This window comes from Nannobrachium achirus (genome assembly GCF_963921795.1).
Source record: "Nannobrachium achirus genome assembly, chromosome: 9".
NCBI classification, from domain to species: Eukaryota; Metazoa; Chordata; class Actinopteri; order Myctophiformes; family Myctophidae; genus Nannobrachium; species Nannobrachium achirus.
Window position 1 is genome coordinate 45,692,413 of NC_137818.1, and position 23,068 is coordinate 45,715,480.

The following is a 23,068-nucleotide window of genomic DNA, read 5'->3' on the forward strand; positions in this document are numbered from 1 at the left end:
TGTGTGTGCACGCGCACGCGGTGGGGAAGCCATACACAACGCCGTGCCCCACCCTTCTTCCCCACCGTGCCCCGACCAACTGTGGCATGCAAATCCTACCTGCGCTCAAAGCGACGGCCTTCGCGAGCGCTTCAAACACACCAAAAGTGTCCAAAACGCCGCGATAATCTTCCACCCCGCCACCCAGCGTGCTGAACCCCGCTTCTCTCAAAGCGGAGACAAATTTGCCTGCTGACCTCCAAAGTTCAGTTTTTCCTCTTAAAGTGAAACGATACTAGTGTTTTTGACAAGGGTCAACCACTTTCTTAGCCTTTTCAGCGTATGGCCTAAATAGCAGTGGGCTTAACGGTGTATAATAGTAGCCTTTGCTTTTTTTTTTTGCACGTGGATAGTTGAGTTTCTTTGTTTGTCCCCCTGCCTCAGCTTAGTGGGCAATTTCAGAGGAATGACAGGGGCCTAGTCATTCAGGGAATGTGGAAAGTGTCAGAGGGTCTCGTTTGGGGGGAGGGGGGGGGGGCAGGATAGCACAGGAGTTAGTCGTGAACTTGTCTTGAAACATGCTCGATAAAATGGACCACTGACCCAGCAGATTTATCTTTGTTATGCTCAGGGGTGTCGCACCATATTCTGGGCCCTGGGTACTTTAACTATTGAAAAATAGCAGATATACAAGCTCACAGCGCGGCACCGAGTGCCGCGCTGCGAGCTTGTAGATCTGCTATTTTTGAAAAATCCTTCTGTCAGTGGTGTTCAAACCTTTTCATGTGAAGGACCCCCAAAAGGATATGTATTTGGCCACAGACCCCCATCTCAAAATATTTAATTCCAGGGTCCCCCCGAAGCAAAATTTGAGTTACAAATGCTCGCTTAAAAAATACATATATTCAAAGATTTGCACACATTTTCATGACTTTTCAAAAAATTTTCAATAGCTAAAGTAATTAAGGCCCCTCTAGCTTGGGCCCTAGTAACTCAGTCCCACTTTTCCCCCAAGTTGTGACGCCCCTGGTTGTGCTGTGTTGCCAATGATGGTTGTGTTTTTCAACCACTTTCAACTTGGTGACCCTATTTGGGCATGCCATACTGTAGGTAGAAAAAATGTCAAACATTTATAGGCAAGCGTTCTGAGAAAATGGACAAACCTTTGGTAATAAACAGGCGAGCTTCAGAGAAAATTGCGGATCTACGAGTTTACCACATGTCACAATATGACACGTTGTGAGCTTGTAGATCTGCTATTTTTTTAGTAGAGTGTTGATCGTTTCTCATTTAAAATGATTCAGGTGGCCATCCGTGACCACTGGAAAGCATGCATCAATATGTCAGTTTCGATCCGGGTGGCATTCTTCTGAGGATTTAAGAACCCCTTAAAGGGTGTACATTTAATGATTTTAACCTGCGTGTGAACGAATATTTGCATGTGGGAATGCTAAAGGAGACGTGAAAACCCTTAGCCTGGAGGCAAAGTGTGAAAAAGTGTCTCTCCGGTTGTGTTGCTTGCACACCTGTCTAGGACTGTAGCCTTCAGGCTTGGCCAGGTTGGGAGTTGGCCAATACGGGTAGAGAGTTTCACATGCACACTCATGCAAGAGATAAGGCATTTTTTGACCTGGGAGGAATTACTTCTTTCATAGAAACTGGTTGACATTTAGTGCTTCCCCTTTTCGGTTGAAATTGATTGGCTTTTGTTTTGTTGTTTGTGTTATTTAGCTGAAAGTCTAAAAAATGTTTACACTGTGACTGTGCCATGTTTTTGCTGTGTCTTAGCTTATCTGACAACTTCTTTAAAGAAACAACTAGATTTTTTTCCTTCTCTCTTTCTCTTCAAATGTGCAAAATGCTGGCACTCAGCCTTTGTTAGATTCATCCCCTAATCCTGATGACACGGTGCGGTTTTTCAATCGTTTTCTTGTTTTTATTAGAGCGTAGCTTCACCTCTAGGCAACAGCAAATCATTTTCTAGAGACCTGCTGCATGGTCAGCTCGTTATGTTTGCTCCACTTTTACCCGATCACATTTCAAAACAACAAGCAGCCCTTTGGGTTACTTGTCCATACCTGTCCAGATAATAAAAGAGGGAAAGGATTGGAAAAGGGGAGGTGGGGGTTGACAAGAAAATGCTGGTGCTTGGCTGAAAAACCAACGTGCAGCGACACTGGAAAAACAGCCAGGGAGGAGTGTGAGTTAACATGGAGGAGATGAATAGGAGATACATTAGCTTTAACCTTAATAAACCTTCTATTCTTAGTGAAACAGACCTAGGTACACTCCTTTTTTCCTGCCTACACCAAATCTCTTCGCCACAAATAACCAATCTACAAGCTCAATAGGTTGGCTAGTAGTTTTGACGTATGTTTCCCCTCAGAATATGAATGCTCAAGTGGTTAAACTCTAAAGTAGGTCAGCCTCTTGAGAGTTTAATGGCAGAGGATCAGATGGGATTCAACGTGTAGCCTGTTGACTGACAGCTTGAGTGTAGAGAACATCAGCCAGCGGTACTTTTTATACACATTAGAGCCCGAATGAGGAAAAAATAGATAATAATACAAACAGATCAAGGTGAAATGAGAACGCAGCAGATAAGTGGATGCCAGACATTCTTCACAGCATTCGGTGAACCTCAATGTAATAGTATTCCCAAAACCGAACTCAATTAAGGGAGGACCAATCTCTGACTAATTTCCTCATCTGATTATAGTGGAGTTTATATGAAGAGCTAGATTCAATTTCACAAAAACATTATTCTTAAACTCTTAAATAAATTAGAGATAAATGTATGGACACGTTTTTCCAAATCCTTTTGAGACATTTAGTCCTTTAATCCTTGATCTTATTATTGGTGATTGTAGGCTGACAATGTAATTGTCTTAATGTGGCTGTTGAAATTCAGATCAGAGTCCATGACTACACAAGGATTTTTGTCTTGTGTTGTGGTTTTTTAACATTAGTAAATGAGGGCTGAGGCCGGATTTTTAATCTTTCTTCCTTGGCTCCAAAAGCAGTTACTTCAATTCTGTCTTTGTTTTAGAGAATTCTGTCAAATCAAGTCACTGATTTGTTCAATGGATTTACTCAGTGCTCAGATCCAACAGCACTAACAGATGTCTCTATTCAGTAACTAAGACCTTTGACAGCAAATTAGCATTTTAGATATTTTAGATTATACGTAACATCTAAATACGTTAGCTGCATCTTTGAAGGGGCTGACATAACAATTAATGTAACAGTTAAACGTTTTCTTTATTAAAGTATGTGGTATTCTTGGAATAATGTAATGAATATTATACATGTGACTTGAACAAACATCCTAAAGTCCTCCTTTCATAGGAAGTTATTCTCATACAGTCTTCAGCCTAGCCTCCGATATCAAAGATTCCACTGTTCTTTGTCAGACGGTGCTCATTATGAGATTGTGTGGATTTACTGTGCGTTGGATCCTCAGCCCTTCATTGGATTTGATTTAAGTCCCTTTTATGACTCATGAATCATGAAAGTGCAACTGCAACATAATTGAATCAAGTAATTTGGTTTTTGCTGCTTTGTGCAGTAAACTCCTATAGTGTTCATGCAACTCTGAAGCGTATAGACTCTATAGAGGGTATGCGCATGCTTAAAGTGAATAGCAAATTGAGTGGCAAAGTAGTGGCAAACTGAGTTAAACGTTGTTTAACATTGTTTAATGCAATCAGATAGGACTTTTCTGTTTGGATGTATGAGCTGTCAAGGCCAAAAAGTAGTTTTTTTGCCACTCAGTAAGCGTTCCCACAGACATATAAAGCTAGACGCCTCCTTCGGCTAGGGGGCGTATGCATTGAGCAACCAAGGGAATCTTTGTCGCTTCCGTGTTCATTGCTTCCGCGTGCGTCACACATACGGAAGTCGGTAAGCCAATCAGAGGCAGGTGGGGGCTGGTCTTTACGTATGCAGCCTATAAGAACAGCTGAGCAGCGCAAAATCGGAACTGGCTCTGTTGAATTGAATTGTGGTCCTTGGAAAAGTCACGGAAAAGACACACTGTGATTGGCCAGTAGTCACTTTGACTGACAGCGTTCCATTTGTTTTTTCAGGAAGTCCGGTCTAGAACTTTTGCACATCGCTCCAATTAACTGCAGAGGCGAACGAGGCATCTAGCTCTTTATATCTGTGAGCGTTCCTGCATAACTTCCGGGTATGATGATGATGTCACACGCATACCCTCTATACCAGGGGTGCCCACACTTTTTTGACGTTAGATCTACTTTTAAAATGACTAGCTCAACATGATCTACCCATCCAAAATGTTTTAGCTGAGGGCCTGAGGGAGGCTTTGGAACAGCAGCACTGGCGTTACATTTTAGACAAACACACTTACTGTAAGGGGGAAATAAATGGGAAATACTGGGGGAAATGCCTTCATCCCATCCCATACAAATGGAACCAAATGGTTGCATTCGTAGACTGGGATTTTACTTGGTTGATCCATTGCTGTTTTTCCTAGCTTTCTATCTGTCTGGAGTTGTTATTGTGGAAGGGCACATGGGGGGTGGGGTCGGGTGGGGTGTCAAAAGTTCCCAAAGACTTTGACGTTTGCATGTGAGATGGTCCCCATTTTTTCCAGGCTTCTAAATGAGATATTGTTGTTTGCGCTGTCCGTCTACATTAGCCCCAAACCTGCTCAACCGAGCCAGACCAGGACAAGGTTAGGGAAGGTCTCCCGATGTCTTCTTACCGTACATGCGATCAAAGATAGATGCCACTTGCAGTGTGTACATACACACAAGCGTGCCTGCACGCACGCGCGCACACACACACACACACACACACACACACACACACACACACACACACACACACACACACACACACACACACACACACACACACGCTAGCACAACATTCAGACATTAAATTTTGTCCAGTGGGGGCCTTATGTGTCAGGGCCTTGTTCGATACTAAGCCAGGTTGTCAGTATTCGTCTTGATGGTGTCTTGGTGGGACATGGGTAGCTGCTGGAGGCTATAGAGTAGGATTAGGAGGACCCACATCATGTGTAAACATTCGGGTGCCACCCCTCAACCACCCCTCCTCCTCCATAGCCTCTGGGTAGCTCACCTGTCTGAGTGGAAGCGGGGCAGAAGAGGGACAAATACCAAAGAACCCTCTGACCTGAATTCACTCATCCATGCTCACAGAATCCAAATGGCTTATCTTACAAATAAATGCCAATTAGCCGGTCACTTTGCCCTCCTATGAACAGGCTTCTCTGGGATGAAATAGTTTCAAGCTATTTTTTGCTGAGGTATTTGAATTTGGAAAATAGTTTAACGCTAGATGCAGCATTCAAGACCACGTGGCTCACCTCATTGTGGTCAGAAATGGTTTTAAATTCAACACATGGAGAACCACGTTTTAGCATACCTGAGATTAAAATGTGCGTATTCACAATTCAAGAAGCAATAAGACAATAGGGAAGGATGTAGGCTAAATAACGCCTGATATTTCCAAAGTCACTGAAAAGAGAGCTTGAAATAAACCTTGTTATTTTCCCTCGCTAGTTAACAACACTCCTTTCTCTTGCGTTCTTCTTAATAGACAACAATCCCTAAACAGGAGAAGCAGAGCGGAACGTTTTCCAAGAAGTGACACACAAAATGATGTCATGTCTCCGTGGTGTCACTGGCCTAAGCAGACAGTGTGGGCTTTCTGCAGTCTGCTGCCGGGCAATTAGTGGTCTGATGTGACAAAGTTTCACTGCGACCTCACACATACACAGGAGCTGCTCGCACCACACCGCTAGGACACTCCGGCCTGTCTGACCAAACAAACTGGACTCACAGCCTTGGAGAAGAGAGGCCAGGCTAGCTCACATACAGCTAGATTGATCCTCATACAAGTATTGGTTGTAGTTTCTGACATTTGACTAAACACTGAAATCCACTGACAAAGGAATACTCTCCAAAAAATGACCGCTAAAACCAACCCACATTGCACAGAACCATCAACCAACGTCACACAAACCACACGTCAGAAAAGTAAATGCGCCGGAAAAGTCTCTTAAACTCCATAAACCACAAACGTTTCTGACAGTGAACACATTTTGTTGTAACACCCTTGCCTTCCCTGCCAAACATCAAACAAACTGTAATGATGCTATTACACAACATTTTGGGCTTTCACAAAGCTGAATCGGCGTTAAGTTTATGCTCGTATTCATGCCAGAAGGATTATTCCGAGCCTTCAAGATGAAAAATCATATGATAAAAAAAAAGATATATGCTGTATATCTCCTTTTATCACCGCTGTCATAAAAGAGATGCCAGAGTGCCATTCATTAAGTGCTGTATGCAGACTTGCTGTCTTACGGCAGCCTAGAGAAATTACAGGGAGCAACTCTGGCAGCAAAGTCCATAAGGCTCACAAATAACACCCTGCTATGACAAGGAAAATTATAAGTCTTTGGAATTTAAATGTGAATGGCCCGATATAATAGCATCATCGCAGGGAATGCAAAATGCATGTAATCGGATGCTTTTTGTGTGTTGATGAATGCGGCGAGTGGGTTATTACCACATGTTGACTGCTTTTATACAAAAGAATAGTTTGATTCACGGACTAAATCATTGATGTGGGCTTCATGGTGACAGTCAGTTGACCTGCTTATTATTGAGAAACACAATAAAATCTGAGTTAAATTAGCCCTCTGGATTTTGCCGTGCAGTTGTCATGACAATAGCTGACGAGGAAACGCCCATCATTTGACAGAAGGATTTAGCAATAATGTGTAAGCAGCACTGAGCACCATTATTGCTGGTATGTTTGTAACAGGATTACAATGTATAGTAGAATATGAGTGGAGGAGTTTAGTGTTTCCACACAGTAAAATCCTCAATGTTCATTTACCAAGGAGTGTACTGTACAAATGGACCCTTTACCATTTTGGTTCCATTTGTACACTCTCGGAGTTAGCAGCATAAGCTGTTCCCACAGCCTCTTGGGTATCCTGTGCTCGGGGCAGCTTGCCCCAGTCGCACAGATAAAGGCTGCCTTTGTCTGCAGCAGGGAACAGGTAACCGTTTGTGTCTGCTCTCTCTGTGTGTGTGTGTGTGTGTGTGTGTGTGTGTGTGTGTGTGTGTGTGTGTGTGTGTGTGTGTGTGTGTGTGTGTGTGTGTGTGTGTGTGTGTGTGTGTGTGTGTGTGTGTGTGTGCGTGCGTGTGTGTGTGTGTGTGTAACAATGTATGTGTGTTTAAGAGAGAGGGAGAGGGATAGAGTCGACCAGGTTTCCTACCTTTGCAGTGAGAGTGGGTGTGGCCGTTTCAAAGGAGAGGGGCAGGATCGTATGTGTGTGCTTGTGTACGCATGTGCGCGCATCTATGCACGTGTGCCTGTTCCTACAGTACCCACTTAGGTGTGTACCTGCCGTGCCGGTGGTGACACATTGTGTGTGTGTGTGTGTGTGTGTGTGTGTGTGTGTGTGTGTGTGTGTGTGTGTGTGTGTGTGTGTGTGTGTGTGTGTGTGTGTGTGTGTGCACGTGCCTGTGCATTTTTGTGTCTGAACTATTCCACTTACCTGGTGTTTAAGTCAGAAGTTGAGGATTAGCTGTTCAGGAAGCAGGGGGGAAACAATCACAGACTGTGCCTCAGTGGGTTCTGTTTAAACAGCCTGTCAAGATGGATGTGTCCCCACCGGTGGACTTTAAGAGACTCTCACTCTAAACATCCAGCAAGAAACACTGCGTGTTTCACCGGCATGTGCTTTTTCTAGCTGCAATCCAGAACTTTATTGTAATGAGTAAAACATTATGTTTAACCAATCCGTATGGTAAACCAGTGGTGCTCAATGGAAAGGACCCCCACTTTGATATATATTTGGCCACGGACCCCCATTTGAGAAGAGTTCATAACGCATGTGAGCTTGCATATTGGCTTGTATCAAATAACCGAAAAATAAAATACGGCTTAACTGTTCCTCAACCCCCCGGAACCTCCTCATTGATCCCTGGGGGTCTCTGGACTCTACTTTGAGACCCAGTGTGGTAGAGCATTACTATGTACAGTAATACACTACAACTAGTTTCCCTACCTCTCTTGGGATAAGTAGTAGTGGTAGAATGTGGGAAAACAGGGTTCAAATCTGAAAAACATAAAAGTAATGGATTGCAACTGTAAAAGACTCTCACTGTGAACACTGGTGTCACTGGTGTTCTTTAAGGTTGAGAACCACTGTTTATTGTCAAACCTCCAGACAGGGTCCCCCTAAGGGATAACAGCGCCATCTGATGGCGCAACAGAGTAAAACTCATAAGCTCCCGAACGTCAAATACAAAATGTCGGGAGGGCTGTCAATCACAAACGAGGGCACCGCCCCCCGAGTGTATAAAAGCCCCCTGGGCCAGCATAGCTTCCTCTTTCCGCACCTCTGCTTACCGCAACTAGAGTACTGCGAACTCAGCCATTATTATTTTAAAGTTTAAGCTTAAAGCGACGGCTAGGAAGTCGGCCACAGGCCTCTTTAGAATATTCTCCCACTTTAACGTCTAATTTCTTCAGTTATTCTCCTTGTTTTCACTTGTTTCCTCTGTTTCTCCTTCACGCTTCTTCTCTCGACGGTCATTTGTGCGTTAGCCTTGCTTAGCTTAGCTTAGCTTAAGCTAGCTCGCTAGCATGTCTGCGCCACGACCCAGAGGACCGAGCCCTAGCCACTTGCTGGCTATGGTGCCCAAGAAGTGTGGGAACCCTGCTTGCAGAGGACTCATCGCAAGGGAGGACACTCACCCTTTTTGCATCGTCTGCGAGGGGGTAGGACATGCCCTGGCTGCTCTGTCTCCACCAGCTCCAGCCTTGGGGGTGAACTGCGTGGACTGCCTCCGCTACAACGAGGTAGCCCTCCGGGCCCGGTACGAGATCGCTTCCGCTGGCTTCGGCCTAGCCACCGCTCTCGTCGCTGGACCTTCCCCCTCTACCCCTCCTAGTGTGCCGGTCAGCGCTGTACGCCACAGCGCTGCTACTCGCCACGAGGTTGGGCCTCCGGCGGATGCGGCCCTTTCTAGCACCGGTAGCCCCGGCGCTAGCGGACCTGTTTCCACTCCCGCTCCACCGGAGGTCCCTTCCACTGTTGCTCATGTCTCTCCTGGCACTGGGGCCGTGCCCAAGAAGAGGACATGCAAGGCCGCCTTCGGAGTGGTTTCACCGCCAGTTCCCGCCACGAAGGCCGCCTTCCAGGAGTTCCACCCCGGTGCTTCTGGCCACTTCACCGTCGGTGATTTTCCTCAGTCATTCTCCGTCCCCCAGCAGCGCGCCATGCAGTCCTCCTGGCACGACAGCGATGGAGATGAGGCGGAGGACGACTACGACCCTGGAATGTCGGAGGAAGGGTCCGAGGGTGAGTATGAGGAGGAAGACCCTCAGCTCCCCTCCGGACAGGGCGGAGACGCAGCCAAGGAGGTCCCTCATGCCGAGGTTCCTTCCTCCGCTGTGCTCTCCCCGGCCCATACTGCTCCCATCCCCCCTACTACGCCAGTAGGGGGGAGCGGAGCAACAGCACCCGACCCAGACTCGATCCCGCTGGACGAGCTGTCGGTGTTGGAGCGCGCCGCCATCAGATGTGACTTGGAGCTGCCGCTCGAAGCCCCAGCGCTTGGACCCCGGGACAGAGTCCCCATCCTAGGCCAGGACGTGGAGCCTTCCCCACCGCCACGCATGGCGAAGATCCCTGTGGTGCCTGGGTTTGCGGAGGCCCTGCATTCCACCTGGTCCACTCACAAGGACCCCCCGAAGCTCCCTTTCCTTGTTGACTGCCTCAACGCGGAGAGCATAGGGATCCCCCTGTGTCCCCCCATGGATAAGCTGCTCGCTCAGTCCTTTGCGGGGAACATCAAGCCAGAGCACGAGCGGACGGGACCGGGCGGTCGCTGTCCATTCAAGCTGGCTGTCGGGAACAAGGCGCCTGGATTCGCCATTGATTCTGACGACAAACAGTCTGCCTTGGTGAGGAACTGTTACAGATCCTCTGCGCTGGCCGCCAGAGGACTGAACGTTACACAGCTGTTGCTCACCTCTACCAGGCGCCTCCTCGGTGAGCTAGAGGGGTTCCCTGAAGACACAGCAGCCGAGTTGGACAAGACCCTCCGCATGCTGGTGGACCTGAATGTCCATGCCATCGAATGGCTTGGACATGGCATGGACTATTCGATGCAGGCGGAGAGGCAAAGGTGGCTCAACAAAGTCAAGCTACCTGGTTCCTCGGGGGTGGAGACCGCGAAGGTCATGCAGGACCTACCCGGACACCCTACCACCTTGATGGGCGGTGGACTGGATCTCCTCCGCCAGGAGGTGGAGGCCAAGAGGATCACCCTGGAGCTCCTGGAGGCTACCACCGAGCCCAAACAGGAGCCTAAACCTGACAGGCAGGGACGAGGGAAGGCCCAAGGTCAGGCTGACAGAGGGCGCTCTTCCTCCAGCAGGGGAAAACCCCATCCCCCCAGGACCCCCTCCTCCTCTGCGGGGCCCACCCGCGGAGAGGTGAGGGCTCCTGCCCGCTCACAGCCTCGCCCCCCTCACAGGGGCGGGAAACCGAGCGGCTCCTACAGGGCCCGTGGGAAGCCGTCGCGGAAGTGACATTGGACCTTGGCGGGGCCCCCTTGAATTTTCAGGGGACCCCCCCTATCAAACGCAGGCGGGTGGACAATATAATTATTTCTCATGCCAAGAAAATAATATGTGTGCCTCCTCCTCTGTGTCCAGTGCCAATAAAAATAAAGAGTATGTTGATGAAACAATGCCTGTTTATTTCGACTCCTCCTGCATTAGCACAGACGACTCCATTTTGCATGAATACAGCCAGTATAGAGAAGTCCAGGTTGGATTTTCTATCAGCTCAGAAAGCACCGCTTTATCCAGTCAGGCAGACGGGGTACAAGCCAGGGGTTTCTCTTTGCAAAATGCTTCCTCTTACGTTAGATCCTATTCACAGCATTTCAACTCCTCTTCTATGCAATACTCCTCTGTCTCCACTGAGCGGCACTGCAGTGCCGAGTTTAGTACAGGACAGGGGTTTGGTGCTAACGTTAGGGAAGAAGTCAGCTTTTCACAACAACCAGGGTCGGCCTCGTCTTCCCGTAAGGAAGAAAATAAAGGCCTTAGAAAAGGTATTAAACGTAAACACACTTCCCCAAGCCGGGGATTGTGTTTCTTATGTAATAAAACCTGTCCCCCGGGTTCCTCGTTGTGTTCCCCCTGCATCTTTAACGAGCGGGGCCAGGAGGGCGTTACGTTTCTGGTCTCTACCGGATACGGAAACGAACCTACCGGATACGGGGGTCACGCGCCTTCCGGTGCGATGGCAACCGGATACGGAAATGAAAGTGCCGGACACGGAGACCCCTCGCTGCGCAGCGAGGTGGCCACCGGATACGGAAACTTCTCTTCTGGGAACGGAACCTCTTCCTCGCGACCCTTTAGTCACGCGGACTCTGTACAACCCCAAGGCTTCTCCTTTGCTCAACAACACGCTGGCTCGGTGTGCGGAGCATTGGAAATGTTGCAATCCGAATCAATGGGTGTTTCGGACGGTGACACGGGGGTACAGGCTACAGTTCGCGGAAGTACCCTTTCTCTCCAGCAAGGTTATTTACACTCGAGCCCGTGGCTTGAAGGCAGAGGCCTTGAGAGAGGAGATAAGCTCGCTATTGCGCAAGGGCGCTATAGTGGAGCTATCTCGGGATCAGAGCCGTCTAGGTTTCTGGAGCCGTTATTTTCTGGTCCCCAAAAAAGGGGGGGGGCTACGTCCGATTATGGATTTACGTGCTCTGAACAAGCACTTGAAAAAATTCAAATTCAGGATGTTGACGTCAGAGGCTCTGATGAGATCAATGAGGCAGGGGGATTTCCACTGTTCAGTGGATCTAAAGGACGCTTATCAGCACGTCCTTATTTATCCCCCCCACAGGAAGTTCCTGCGGTTTGCCTTCGAGGGGCGCCTGTACGAATACACGGTCCTCCCTTTCGGCCTTTCCCTGAGCCCGCGGGTTTTCGTGAAAGTGACCGAAGCGGCCATAGCTCCACTGAGGCGACAGGGGGTCAGACTCGCAAACTACATAGACGATTGGATGATTTCAGCCGCCTCCTGCTCAGAAGCGGCGCGTCATACCAATCTGGTGTTATCACACCTGAAGTCTCTGGGTTTCAACGTCAATTTTGGCAAAAGCATGTTGACACCCTGTCAGCAGATTTCCTTCATAGGGATATCTCTGGACTCGGTGGAGATGTCTGCCCGCCTCTCACCAGAGAGGGTGGACAGATTTCTGGTTTGTCTCCGCTCCTTTCAGCTGAACCAGGTGGTCAGATACAAGGAGTGTATGAAGTTAGCAGGGCTGATGGCCTCAGCGGTGCAACTTCTGCGCTTGGGCAGGTTTCATATGAGACCTTTCCAGCGGTGGACACTGGCACTCAGGATTTCCTCCCGGCAGGGCTACAGGAAAGTGGTTGTCAGCCAGGTCTGCTTGGACGCTCTGGTTCCTTGGAGGGATCAGGCGTTGTTGACAACTGGAGTCTCCATGGGCGAGGTGGTGTCACGCAAGGTGATTACCACGGACGCCAGCCGCTCGGGGTGGGGTGCCACCCACGAGGGGCGTTCAGCCAGGGGTCTGTGGACTCCGGCTATGTTGGAGTTTCACATCAATTATCTGGAATTGATGGCGATCTACTTGGCGCTCAAGTACTTCGAACCGTTTCTCCAGGGTTGCCATGTCCTAGTCAGGACGGACAACACGGCGGCCATGTATTATCTCAACAAACAGGGCGGCCTATCCTCGCGCACGCTGGATCAGCTGGCTCGGGAGATGGCTCTATGGTGCGTGCCGTGTCTCAGGTCCATCAGGGCTTCCCATGTTCCGGGACTTCAGAACGGCGGCGCCGATCTGTTGTCCAGGGGGGAGCCTCGCTACGAGGAGTGGTCACTCCATCCGGCAGTAGTGAGGCAGATCTTCTCCAGGTTCGGGCAGCCTCGGATCGATCTCTTTGCCTCCCAGGAGAACTCGAAGTGTCCCCTTTACTTCTCAGTAAGGGGGCCTTCTCCCTTGGGGACGGATGCGTTCGCTTACGAGTGGCCGGTGGGCCTTCTCTACGCGTTTCCGCCCCTGCAGCTGATCCTTCCCACGTTGGAGAGGATCAGGTGTGCCAACCTGGAGGTTCTTCTGGTGGCACCATCCTGGGGAGTGTGGAGGTCCTTGATCACCCCACTGCTCTATCGGTCCCCTTGGCAGCTCCCATTGCACAGGGATCTGCTACGCCAGGCAGGGGACGAGATCTTCCATCCAGACCCGCGGGTCCTAGACCTGTGGGTTTGGCCCGTGAGAGGGAGAATCTGTTGGCAGCAGGCTTCTCACCAGCGGTTGTAGCTACTATTCAGAGTGCTAGAACCTCCTCTACTAGGGCTTTGTATGATGGGAAATGGAATGCCTTCTTGGACTGGTGTGAGCTTCAGGATCCTCCTGTGGTGGCTCACTTGGCTCCAGCCCAGAGGGTGTTGGATTTCTTGCAGAACCGCCTGGACCTGGGTCTGGCGTTTTCTACCTTGAGGGGTTATTTAGCGGCCTTGGATGCCTGTCACCTGGGGGTGGCAGGCAAAGGCTTGTCTAAAATCCCTGAGGTGGTCCAGTTCATGCATGGTGTCGACCATTTGAGACCTGTGACTAGAGTGTTGTTCCCTTCTTGGGATCTACAGGTGGTTCTGGTGGGCCTATGCAAGGCACCGTTTGAACCTATTGAGAGTTCCTCCTTGAAGCATTTGAGTTTCAAGACGGCTCTTTTGCTGGCTTTGTCTACGGCAAAGCGAGTGAGCGACCTTCATGCGCTCTCAGTGAGTCATGATTGTATGAGGTTTCTCAATAATGACTCTAGGGTTCTTCTTAAACCTCATTTGGGTTTTGTTCCGAAGAACCGGGTGGTCCCGAAGGACCCTGTTGTTCTGACGGCTTTTCATCCTCCTCCGTTTGCTTCGGAGGAGGATAGGCGTCTTCATTGTCTATGTCCTGTTAGGGCCTTGAAGGCCTATTGTGACAGGACGGCGGACAGCAGGTCTACTTCTCAGCTTTTTGTTGTTCTGAATGCTCGGCAACGAAAAGCGGTGTCCACACCAACTTTGTCAAGTTGGATTGTGGACGCTATTAAGTTGGCTTACGCCCGTGCGGGGTCTGAAGTGCCGGTGGCATTTAAGGCCCATAGCACTAGGGGTGTGGTGACCTCTTGGGCTTTGTCCAAGGGGGTCTCCATTAATGAGATTTGTGCTGCGGCGAATTGGTCTTCGCCCTCCACATTTGCGACCTACTATCACTTGGACCTTGCGCTTTCTGCTTTGGCGCATTCGGTCCTGGGTGCTGCTGCCCCATCTACTGTGTAGTGGGACGGCTCTCTTCTCTCCCTTTCCTGGGACAGCGTGCCGCTGTTCCTGGGTGGCTTGGGGGGGACCCTGACTGTTTCCTTATCTTACTGTAGTATTATAAGGCAGACCTATGTCTGCTATTAGTGCATAAGGCAGATCTCGGTCTGTCAGGGTCTTTTTACTGTCTGGACACGCCCAGGCCCTGTGGGTCTGGGTCGGCCGGTTCCTGGGAGGGGTCACGTCGGTTGACGGTGACTCTTTCAGGTTGTGGTCTGGGTTCACGACAGTTCTGTCGGTGCATGGCTTCTCGGGGTGTTTATGAGTCCCTTAGGGGGACCCTGTCTGGAGGTTTGACAATAAACTATTAGGTTCCGAACGGAACCCTGTTTATTTAAAACCGGAGGACAGGGTCCCCCGATTTAAGCCCCTCGGTTCGCTTGTTGCGGGCAGAGGTGCGGCTTTAGAGGAAGCTATGCTGGCCCAGGGGGCTTTTATACACTCGGGGGGCGGTGCCCTCGTTTGTGATTGACAGCCCTCCCGACATTTTGTATTTGACGTTCGGGAGCTTATGAGTTTTACTCTGTTGCGCCATCAGATGGCGCTGTTATCCCTTAGGGGGACCCTGTCCTCCGGTTTTAAATAAACAGGGTTCCGTTCGGAACCTAATAGTTTTGAGAGACCCTGGCAGACACATGGCTCTGACAGGGACAAAGACACACAGTCAGTGTGATCGATGAGCCTTAGATCTCAGGTGAGAGGTGAGAGTGGTGAGGATATGTCTACTACTAACCCTGACTGTCTGGCTGTTGTGGGTATTCTGTCTGGCCTTCTGTCCCTGTTACAGTGTGTGTGTGTGTGTGTGTGTGTGTGTGTGTGTGTGTGTGTGTGTGTGCGTGTCTGCGTGATAAGTACAGGGGCTGCAAGCTGTGTGTGAAGCAGTCTTTAATTAAAGCAGGAAGACATAGCTCAGGAGACACTGCACCCGACTGAGGTGTGCATCACACAGTAAAATCCAGAGTGTTGGTCGCGCCTTTCTGGTCCATTTGTACACCCCCAGAGTTTAATGAACACTCAGGATTGTACAGTGTGTGTGTGTGTGTGTGTGTGTGTGTGTGTGTGTGTGTGTGTGTGTGTGTGTGTGTGTGTGTGTGTGTGTGTGTGTGTGTGTGTGTGTGTGTGTGTGTGTGGGTGTGTGCGCGCGTGTGTGCGCGTGTGTGCGCGTGCGTGTGTGCGTGCATCACATCCTGCACTTGTCTTCGTTTTAGCCTTCATCTTGCTAATTTGTGTAGGAAGTGTGTGTGTGTGTGTGTGTGTGTGTGTGTGTGTGTGTGTGTGTGTGTGTGTGTGTGTGTGTGTGTGTGTGTGTGTGTGTGTGTGTGTGTGTGTGTGTGTGTGTGTGTGTGTGTGTGTAGACGGCATGTTAAATGTTTAAGGGTCTAACCGCAACAATGTAACAGGAGCCATGTTACACAGTAAGTTTGAAACGTCCACTTCGTCTGGAAGTGCTGTGGAAGGAAACCTTCACAGTAATATCTGGAGTGTTCATTAACTCTGACTCTGGTCCATTGTTACACTCTCTGAGTTAGATTGGATTTCAGTGTATAAGGTTCATCCCACAGCCCTCTCTAGTGCTTTCAGATTAACTAAAACTTTCATGTAACAAATAACAATTCACTCACTGTTCATTATAATGGACTACCACTGTGTTACGTAACACTTGATCAAGTCCATGGAATCCTCTGGCGTCACTGAAGCCAATTTACCAGCCATGAGTTACTGCGCTGTCATCCATCTCTAATTGCTGGATAAGCAGTTTGTTGCTGTATTTTGTATGTTTGCTGGTGTTTAGTTATAGAGGACTAGCACCCAGGCAACAATGCTCAATGTTCCTTTTCTTAACAAAGAATTCCTGTTTTCCAACGCTTTACTCTTTTCATTAGCTCCTGGTGTTGAGATCAGAAGCAAATGCTCTAATTTGTTGGGCTATCAAGCATCAAGAGTTCAATCTTCACTGAGTTATTTTATTGTTACGTCAGGTACATAAGACTAACATTTGTTTTGTCTTTTGTTCTGTCATCAGACATTGTACCAGCGTTAATAACAATAGTAAACATATGTATACAACAGCAATGGGGAGTAGTAAAGCTTTACCGCTGTCCCAGTGCTTAAAGGGGAATACCAATCATTTCCCATTAAAGGACCAGGTCACCTCTGGGACAACCAGATCGTATTTTATTGTTTTGTGGGACAAGATCAACACCATCCTGAGTTATTTTTTGTGTTCAATCTGTGTTTATAGATATTTTAGTATTTCAGCCGATCTCAGCATGCTACAACTGGTCATATGATGCTAAATGCATCATATGACCAGTTGTAGCATGCTGAAATACTAACATATCTAAAAACACAGATTGAACACAAAAATTAATTCAGGATTGTGTTGATCGTGTCCCACACAACAATAAAATAAGATCTGGTTGTCCCAGAGGTAACCTGGTCCTTTAATAAAGGCCTACCTTAGAGTTGTTGGGTGGAAATAAGAAAAAGGTCCCCCCCTTCTGTGTTGCCTAGAACTGGAGGATTGATTGTTAGGGATCTCCATATATGGGCTTAAAGGGATTTGGTTCCCCTGGCATCACAGGGATCTCCATATCTCCATATATGGGCATAAAAGGGATTTGATTACCCTGGCATCACAGGGATCTCCATATATGGGCATAAAATGGATTTGGTTCCCCCGAGCGTGAGTCAATCAACAAAAAAGACAATCGTTACCCATACAGATACGGTCAAGATGTGACGGTTCTGATACTAAACTGCAACCTGCAGTGAAATAGTTCAATGTTGAGAATGAGTGGTATTCCCCTTTAAGGTGCTTGAAGGTGCTGTGAGCATGGTTGTTATTCACCTACAGTATAACTAACTAGCTTATAACATCTGAGTGCATTCACAAGCTGTGAATGGACCTGTGCCATTGTCCTTGGCATTGTTCAGCACACACACTGCCTCTGACCCCAGACAGATGTGTGGTAGACGGGTGGGGGGGTTATTAGCTGAACTTGATTTATTTTCCCTGGCCAGATCAAATTAATTGAGACATTGACATTTTGAACACCGAATCGAATAGTTACCTCCATATAACTTTGTTGTTGTGCAAACATTTACAGGCCCGAAAGGGATCCAAAATCTCTTTCAGTGTCAATAAAATTAAACTGTGTCCATTACATTGAACCATTGAACCATTGAAAGAGAACTTAAAGTTCTTGTTCAGTGGAGCTTGATATTATCTAAAGACTCTGCCTCTGTTCTATCTAGATTTGAGAATTTAAGGATCATAGCACAATCAATACATGGCTTTCCAGATTTAGCCATATTATAGGCTACATAAACATAGACCATTTTCTGTTAGTGTCTTCTTCTTCAAAGTCAATACAACTTTACCAAAGTTTTGTTTATTACTCTAAAGATAAAAACATTTAAATTAAATAAACCTTTACCAAATGTACCTGCATACTAGGTACTGTAGGTTTGGAAAAGGGTTGACAGTAATGTCAAGTAGTCATTTATTTAGGTTACTTAATGTGTAGAAATATGTAGCTGACTTTAGTGACTCATTACTTTGTAGTGTACATAGATATGAATGTGACCTTTTTCTCTCTTCTCTCTTCTTCTGCAGCATCCATGAATTTGTCCAGTTATGCTCCCTGGGTATGGATTGTCGCCTCTCCCTAACTTTCAGCCCCACCTCCACGCCTTTCACTGCCGAGGAGAGAGCCCCAGCATGTGGATCCCTGGCTCAGGCGATTCCCAAGCTTTGAGTGAGGCCCGAGATGACAGATCCTTGCTACGGCCATGCCACCACAAGCATGTCGCAGTGTGCCAGCAGGAAACGCTGGCTTTCATAGAGCTGCAGCCACCAGTGACTCCTAGACTCAATGGTCTCGGTTCTCCCAGGTCTACCATTACTCTGGACACACAGTGCACGACACGCACTCTGGCACTGAATGGTCTGAAGCACACGCTGAACGAACTGAATGAAATACAAAATGGCTGCCACAGGAGCAACCTGAACAATGACAGTGACGCAAACTTGAATTTGGACTTGCAGACTCTAAGAATCGATGACGAGTTTGACGGCCAGAATGACACTGGGACTGACTCTTCTCAGGTGCCGGAGAGACCTCATTCAGTAACGACCTTGTGCCGTCCCCTCCATGCAGCGCTTAGCCTCCCGCTGTCTTTACCTCTGTCTTCCCTTTATACTAACAGAGACTCCTGGGATTCTCAGTTGCCTGGCTCCCCGTCCTCCCCAGAGGGTCCGGGGTTCCAGGGTCCAGACACTTACCTGCCACAGAGGAGAACGTCCCAGGGTTCGCTGAAGGAGAAGTCCCTCCGTGAGTACACTGACCACTCCAATGTTCTAATGGTTGACCGAGTTGAGGTGATGATTTGGGCCTCAACCCAGTTTACACCTTTTCTGTTGAACCACTGCTGTTCATTAATACTCTTCCCCCTGTTTGCTAGGACGAAAGATGCGAGTCTACTCCCCGGATAGCTTGAGCGATGAATCTCTCAGCAGTCCGATTCTGGACGGAGATTATGTTTTCCCAGGACCCTTTGCATCATTCCTGGAGGAAGACGATAATGGAATATGTTCCTCTGAGGCGATCACCAGTCCCTCGCCTACAGATGCTACGGACCTCCCAAGCCCATTTCACTCTGACACTCTGACTTTGCCAGAGGAACCCCTGCATATAATAGAGGACTCACTGCCAGGGGTGGGAGAGGACTGCGAGAGTGTAGAGACTTTAGCTGCCACTGGAGGGAGCTCTTTATCACGACCTCGCCAAGGGGACCAAGAGCGCCGGCGCTTCTCGGCTTCCGAACTGATATCTAGACTGCAGCTGTCGCAGAGGAAAAGCTCCTTCACCCTGAAGCTGGGGAAGTCGCTGTCTGCTCGGGTGGCGTCCCGGGACAGACAGAGTTCCAGCAGCCTCAGCCCCAACCCTGACTGTGAGTCGCAAGACAAGGAGCCATTATACCTTTATGCGTGTAACCATTATGCTAACGTTATCATCCAAAAGGTGTATAAAGATGAACCCAAACATCCCCAGGCATCTAAACAAACAGAAACTAAAATGTACAGTTTAGGTACTTTCAAAGAAATTGTTAAATAGTTAAAAATAAGAATATAACCAAAGCAATCCAAAGTCCCTGGATTCATTACAAGTCGCAGAGGAATTGTGTATCGTGACACGATTGTTCCTGGGTTAACGATTGTTCCTGGGTTTCAATAAGATAAGCCTAAGAGATTTCTTTTGTTTATTTTTCACACATTTATTACCATGAATTTTGAAGCTGTTCATTATATAACTATAGCATCTGCTTGTTCCTCTTTAGCTACCGGTAAGTCCAACTTTAGGCATCGAGGCTCAGTGGGTTCTAGCGACAGTGCCCCCCACAGTCCTGTTGGCCCCCCACCACCACTGCCCTCCAGTGATAGTAGCATGCCATTACATCGTTGGAGCACCAAACTTGGGTGAATATTCACTGAAGGAAATCATTTTAACGCAGTTATAATCAGATGCAAATGCTGTGATGTCAATGTCGACATTCTTTAGGTTCGCTTGACTGTTCTCCTCTTCCTCACAGGATTAGAAAGAAATCCATAGAGGAAGACTGGGGTTCACCTCCCCCTCTCACTTGCTCAAATCGACTGTCTCGCTTTTTGCCTAGCTGTAAGTTGTCCTGCATGCTGTATCCGTTAAACCTTTTAAACATAACATTTTACTGAACGTGATTATGATCATGAACTGTTTTCTTTCCTTTGGCTTGGCTTCACATCCTAGCGATTCTATACCAAGAATACAGTGACGTTGCCATTAACAGAGAGATCCAGAGGCAACAAGGGGAGGAGCCAAGCACAGAGGATGAGCTTAGGGAAGAGGGGTCCGATGGCACCCCATCTCCATCCAATCTCTCCCCATCCAGTTCCTTTCGTTCGTCACGAGGCTCTGCTTTTGCTCTGTGGCAAGATATCCCTGATGTTCGATGCAGTGGCCAGCTGGACAACTTCAGCAACGAGGAAAGGAAGTTACAGGAGGTGAACATGGAACATTTAAGAAAGATTGTTTTTGGAGAGTGGCATTATTGTGCAATTATTCTGTTCTTTTGGTTCTGTTGACTGTGTTGAGGTGCTATATGCATTTTCCTTGAGTGGTTTGCGTCCAAGAAAGGCAAGGCAAAGCAAGTTTATTTCAGCAATAAGGCATTTCTAACAATAAGATAATATGAATTCAAAGAGAAAAACACGATAAAAGTACATGTTTAATTTATTTATTAAAGAGTTATGAAGAATAAAAATAAGTGAAATAATGTAAGACTAGAATAAAGTTTTGTCAAAAACATCAGTGAAAGGCAGCGGTAAACAAAATGTAGTTGACCTCGGTTCCTGTGCTGTTCTGGGTGTTTGTTCCAGATGTGATGCAAATTTCAGGTACTGTAAAACATTGGGGGTAAAACATTGTGGTTATATTAACATTTTCCGTAGGTGAGGCATTTCTATTTTGATGGGCGTTGTCTTTTCTATATTGTAATACCTACCTCCCAAGGCCACAATTGGTCACTGAATGTGGGTGGACCTAAACTATGCAAGGAAAATGCATATTACAGCTGAGCAGAGGCAAAGGAACACTGTTGTCAAAATAGTTTGTGTCCGTCATTGACTGAGGTATAATATTTCCTTTTCAAATCAGGCCAAGTTTGAGCTGGTGACATCTGAAGCGTCGTACATTCGCAGCTTGACAATTGCAGTGGACCACTTCATGTTCTCCCAGGAGCTAGGCGAGTGTCTGGGAGCCCAGGATAAACAATGGCTCTTCTCTAAGCTACCTGAGGTCAAATATGTCAGTGAGAGGTAAGATGGCTTTTATTATTTTGTGCGTGCCGCTTTTGTTACACAAAATTTCGATGTTTGTTTTGTCTCTCCGTTGATAATACATATCGTCGTTGTCGGGTGGAAACCTTGCATGTCCAAAAGCGTTCGTTTTGTATTTATCATTTAAAAAATCACACCAAATGTGAAGTGAGCGGTGGTCGTGCTTGCATAACGTCTTCAGACTAGGATATAAGTCTAGGATGTACAGGCTACAGACACACACACACACACACACACACACACACACACACACACACACACACACACACACACACACACACATTGCTATGGCAAAACGCTGAGGAGTACAGGCTACAGGCTACAGACACACACACACACACACACACACACACACACACACAAACACACATTGCTATGGCAAAACGCTGAGGAGTACAGGCTACAGACACACACACACAGCCACTCTATGGAGCGGTCTACCACCGCTCAAAAATGAACCAGACTAGTGAAAACAGCCAATCTACAAGCACACAACGCCTCGCACCGTGAGGCGTTGTGTGCTTAATAGATCTACTGTTTTCACTAGTTTTGTGCGACGGCTTTGTATGATGAAGCAGGGCTTTACTTAGCGAAAAAAAACATACACATTTTAAACTTGGAGATCCAAGGTTTCTGCCTGACAATGACGATATTCTGCTTGATTATCCATAGATTCCTTCAGGATCTGGAGCACAGGCTAGAAGAGGACATCCTGCGCTTCGACGTATGTGACATCGTCTTTGACCATTGCCCAGCCCTGCGTCGGGTCTACCTGCCGTATGTAACCAACCAGGCCTACCAAGAACAAACCTACCAGCGTTTGCTGTGAGCAACATTTTAACTCCCTTGAAATTATAATCCTGACTGAAATGTCAGGTTTCTCTAATGGCGTTCAGGCGTTCTTTGATACCTGCTAGGGCATTCACCGAATATTCGAATATCAAAGTCACTATTCGACGTTGTTCAACTAAATCGAATATTTGCTCATTTTTTTTTTTTTTTTTTTTGTTATCAATTATTTTTATTTTCCATAATCAAAAGAAAAATGCAATTAACATACAAACAACACAAACAATAGCAAAACAAGAAAAGGAAAAGAAGACCCACCCACCCCCTTTCCCCGGACCAACACGGAATGTACAATAGTGCATGCCTGTGCTAGGCTGTTACCACTATATAGTGATTTCTTGAATCATAGCCTTAAGCTTATCTGCAATGTCCGACCACATATTAATGTTTTCTTCTTTTGCTCCGTGTAACCTTGCTATCGACTGCTCTAAATATACTATATCTAGAAAGGTTAAGGCCCACTGGCGAAACGTTAACGTATGAGGAGGTTTCCACCGCGTAGCTACCATCTTCTTCGCCGCCGTTAATCCAGCAAAGAAGATGCGCTTGCGTATATTGTTTAGTTGCAACTGTGAGACGTCATTTAATAAAAATAAAGAAGGAGAAGATATGATATTGATACTAAAAATAGTTGAAAGTTTTGAGGCAACCATATTCCAGAATGACGACACATTTGGGCATTCCCAAACCATGTGAAGGAAGGTACCAATACTATTTGAGGCGCAGAGAGTGCAGTTGGGATTATTCAAAATCCTCATAGCACATAGTCTGCGAGGAGTTAAATAAGTCCGATGAACAAAATTTAAATGAATTTGTTGATGGTCTGGATTTCTAGAAGATAGCCTAATGTTAGACCATACTGTGTCCCAACAAAAGTCAGGGTCCAAATTTGGTACATCATTCCTCCAAACAGTATCAACAGATAG

At 47.3% G+C, this 23,068-nt stretch overlaps 2 protein-coding genes across 2 annotated transcripts in view; both read left to right on the forward strand.

Moving 5' to 3' along the window:
- Positions 1–5,622, forward strand: part of ano11 (anoctamin 11) — a gene marked incomplete at both ends in the record, with an annotated part of 44,404 nt that extends 38,782 nt beyond the window's left edge. The window contains one exon of the mRNA XM_080732817.1: positions 5,572–5,622. Coding sequence (XP_080588943.1) covers positions 5,572–5,622 — 51 coding nt within the window. The remainder of the gene's footprint in view (positions 1–5,571) is intronic.
- Positions 1–23,068, forward strand: part of arhgef19 (Rho guanine nucleotide exchange factor (GEF) 19) — a 34,871-nt gene that overhangs the window by 3,345 nt on the left and 8,458 nt on the right. The window contains exons 2-8 of the mRNA XM_080733440.1: positions 18,033–18,750; positions 18,881–19,369; positions 19,757–19,895; positions 20,009–20,094; positions 20,206–20,459; positions 21,112–21,272; positions 21,966–22,118. Of these exons, the coding sequence (XP_080589566.1) occupies positions 18,054–18,750; positions 18,881–19,369; positions 19,757–19,895; positions 20,009–20,094; positions 20,206–20,459; positions 21,112–21,272; positions 21,966–22,118 (1,979 nt within the window). The 5' untranslated portion in view covers positions 18,033–18,053. The remainder of the gene's footprint in view (positions 1–18,032; positions 18,751–18,880; positions 19,370–19,756; positions 19,896–20,008; positions 20,095–20,205; positions 20,460–21,111; positions 21,273–21,965; positions 22,119–23,068) is intronic.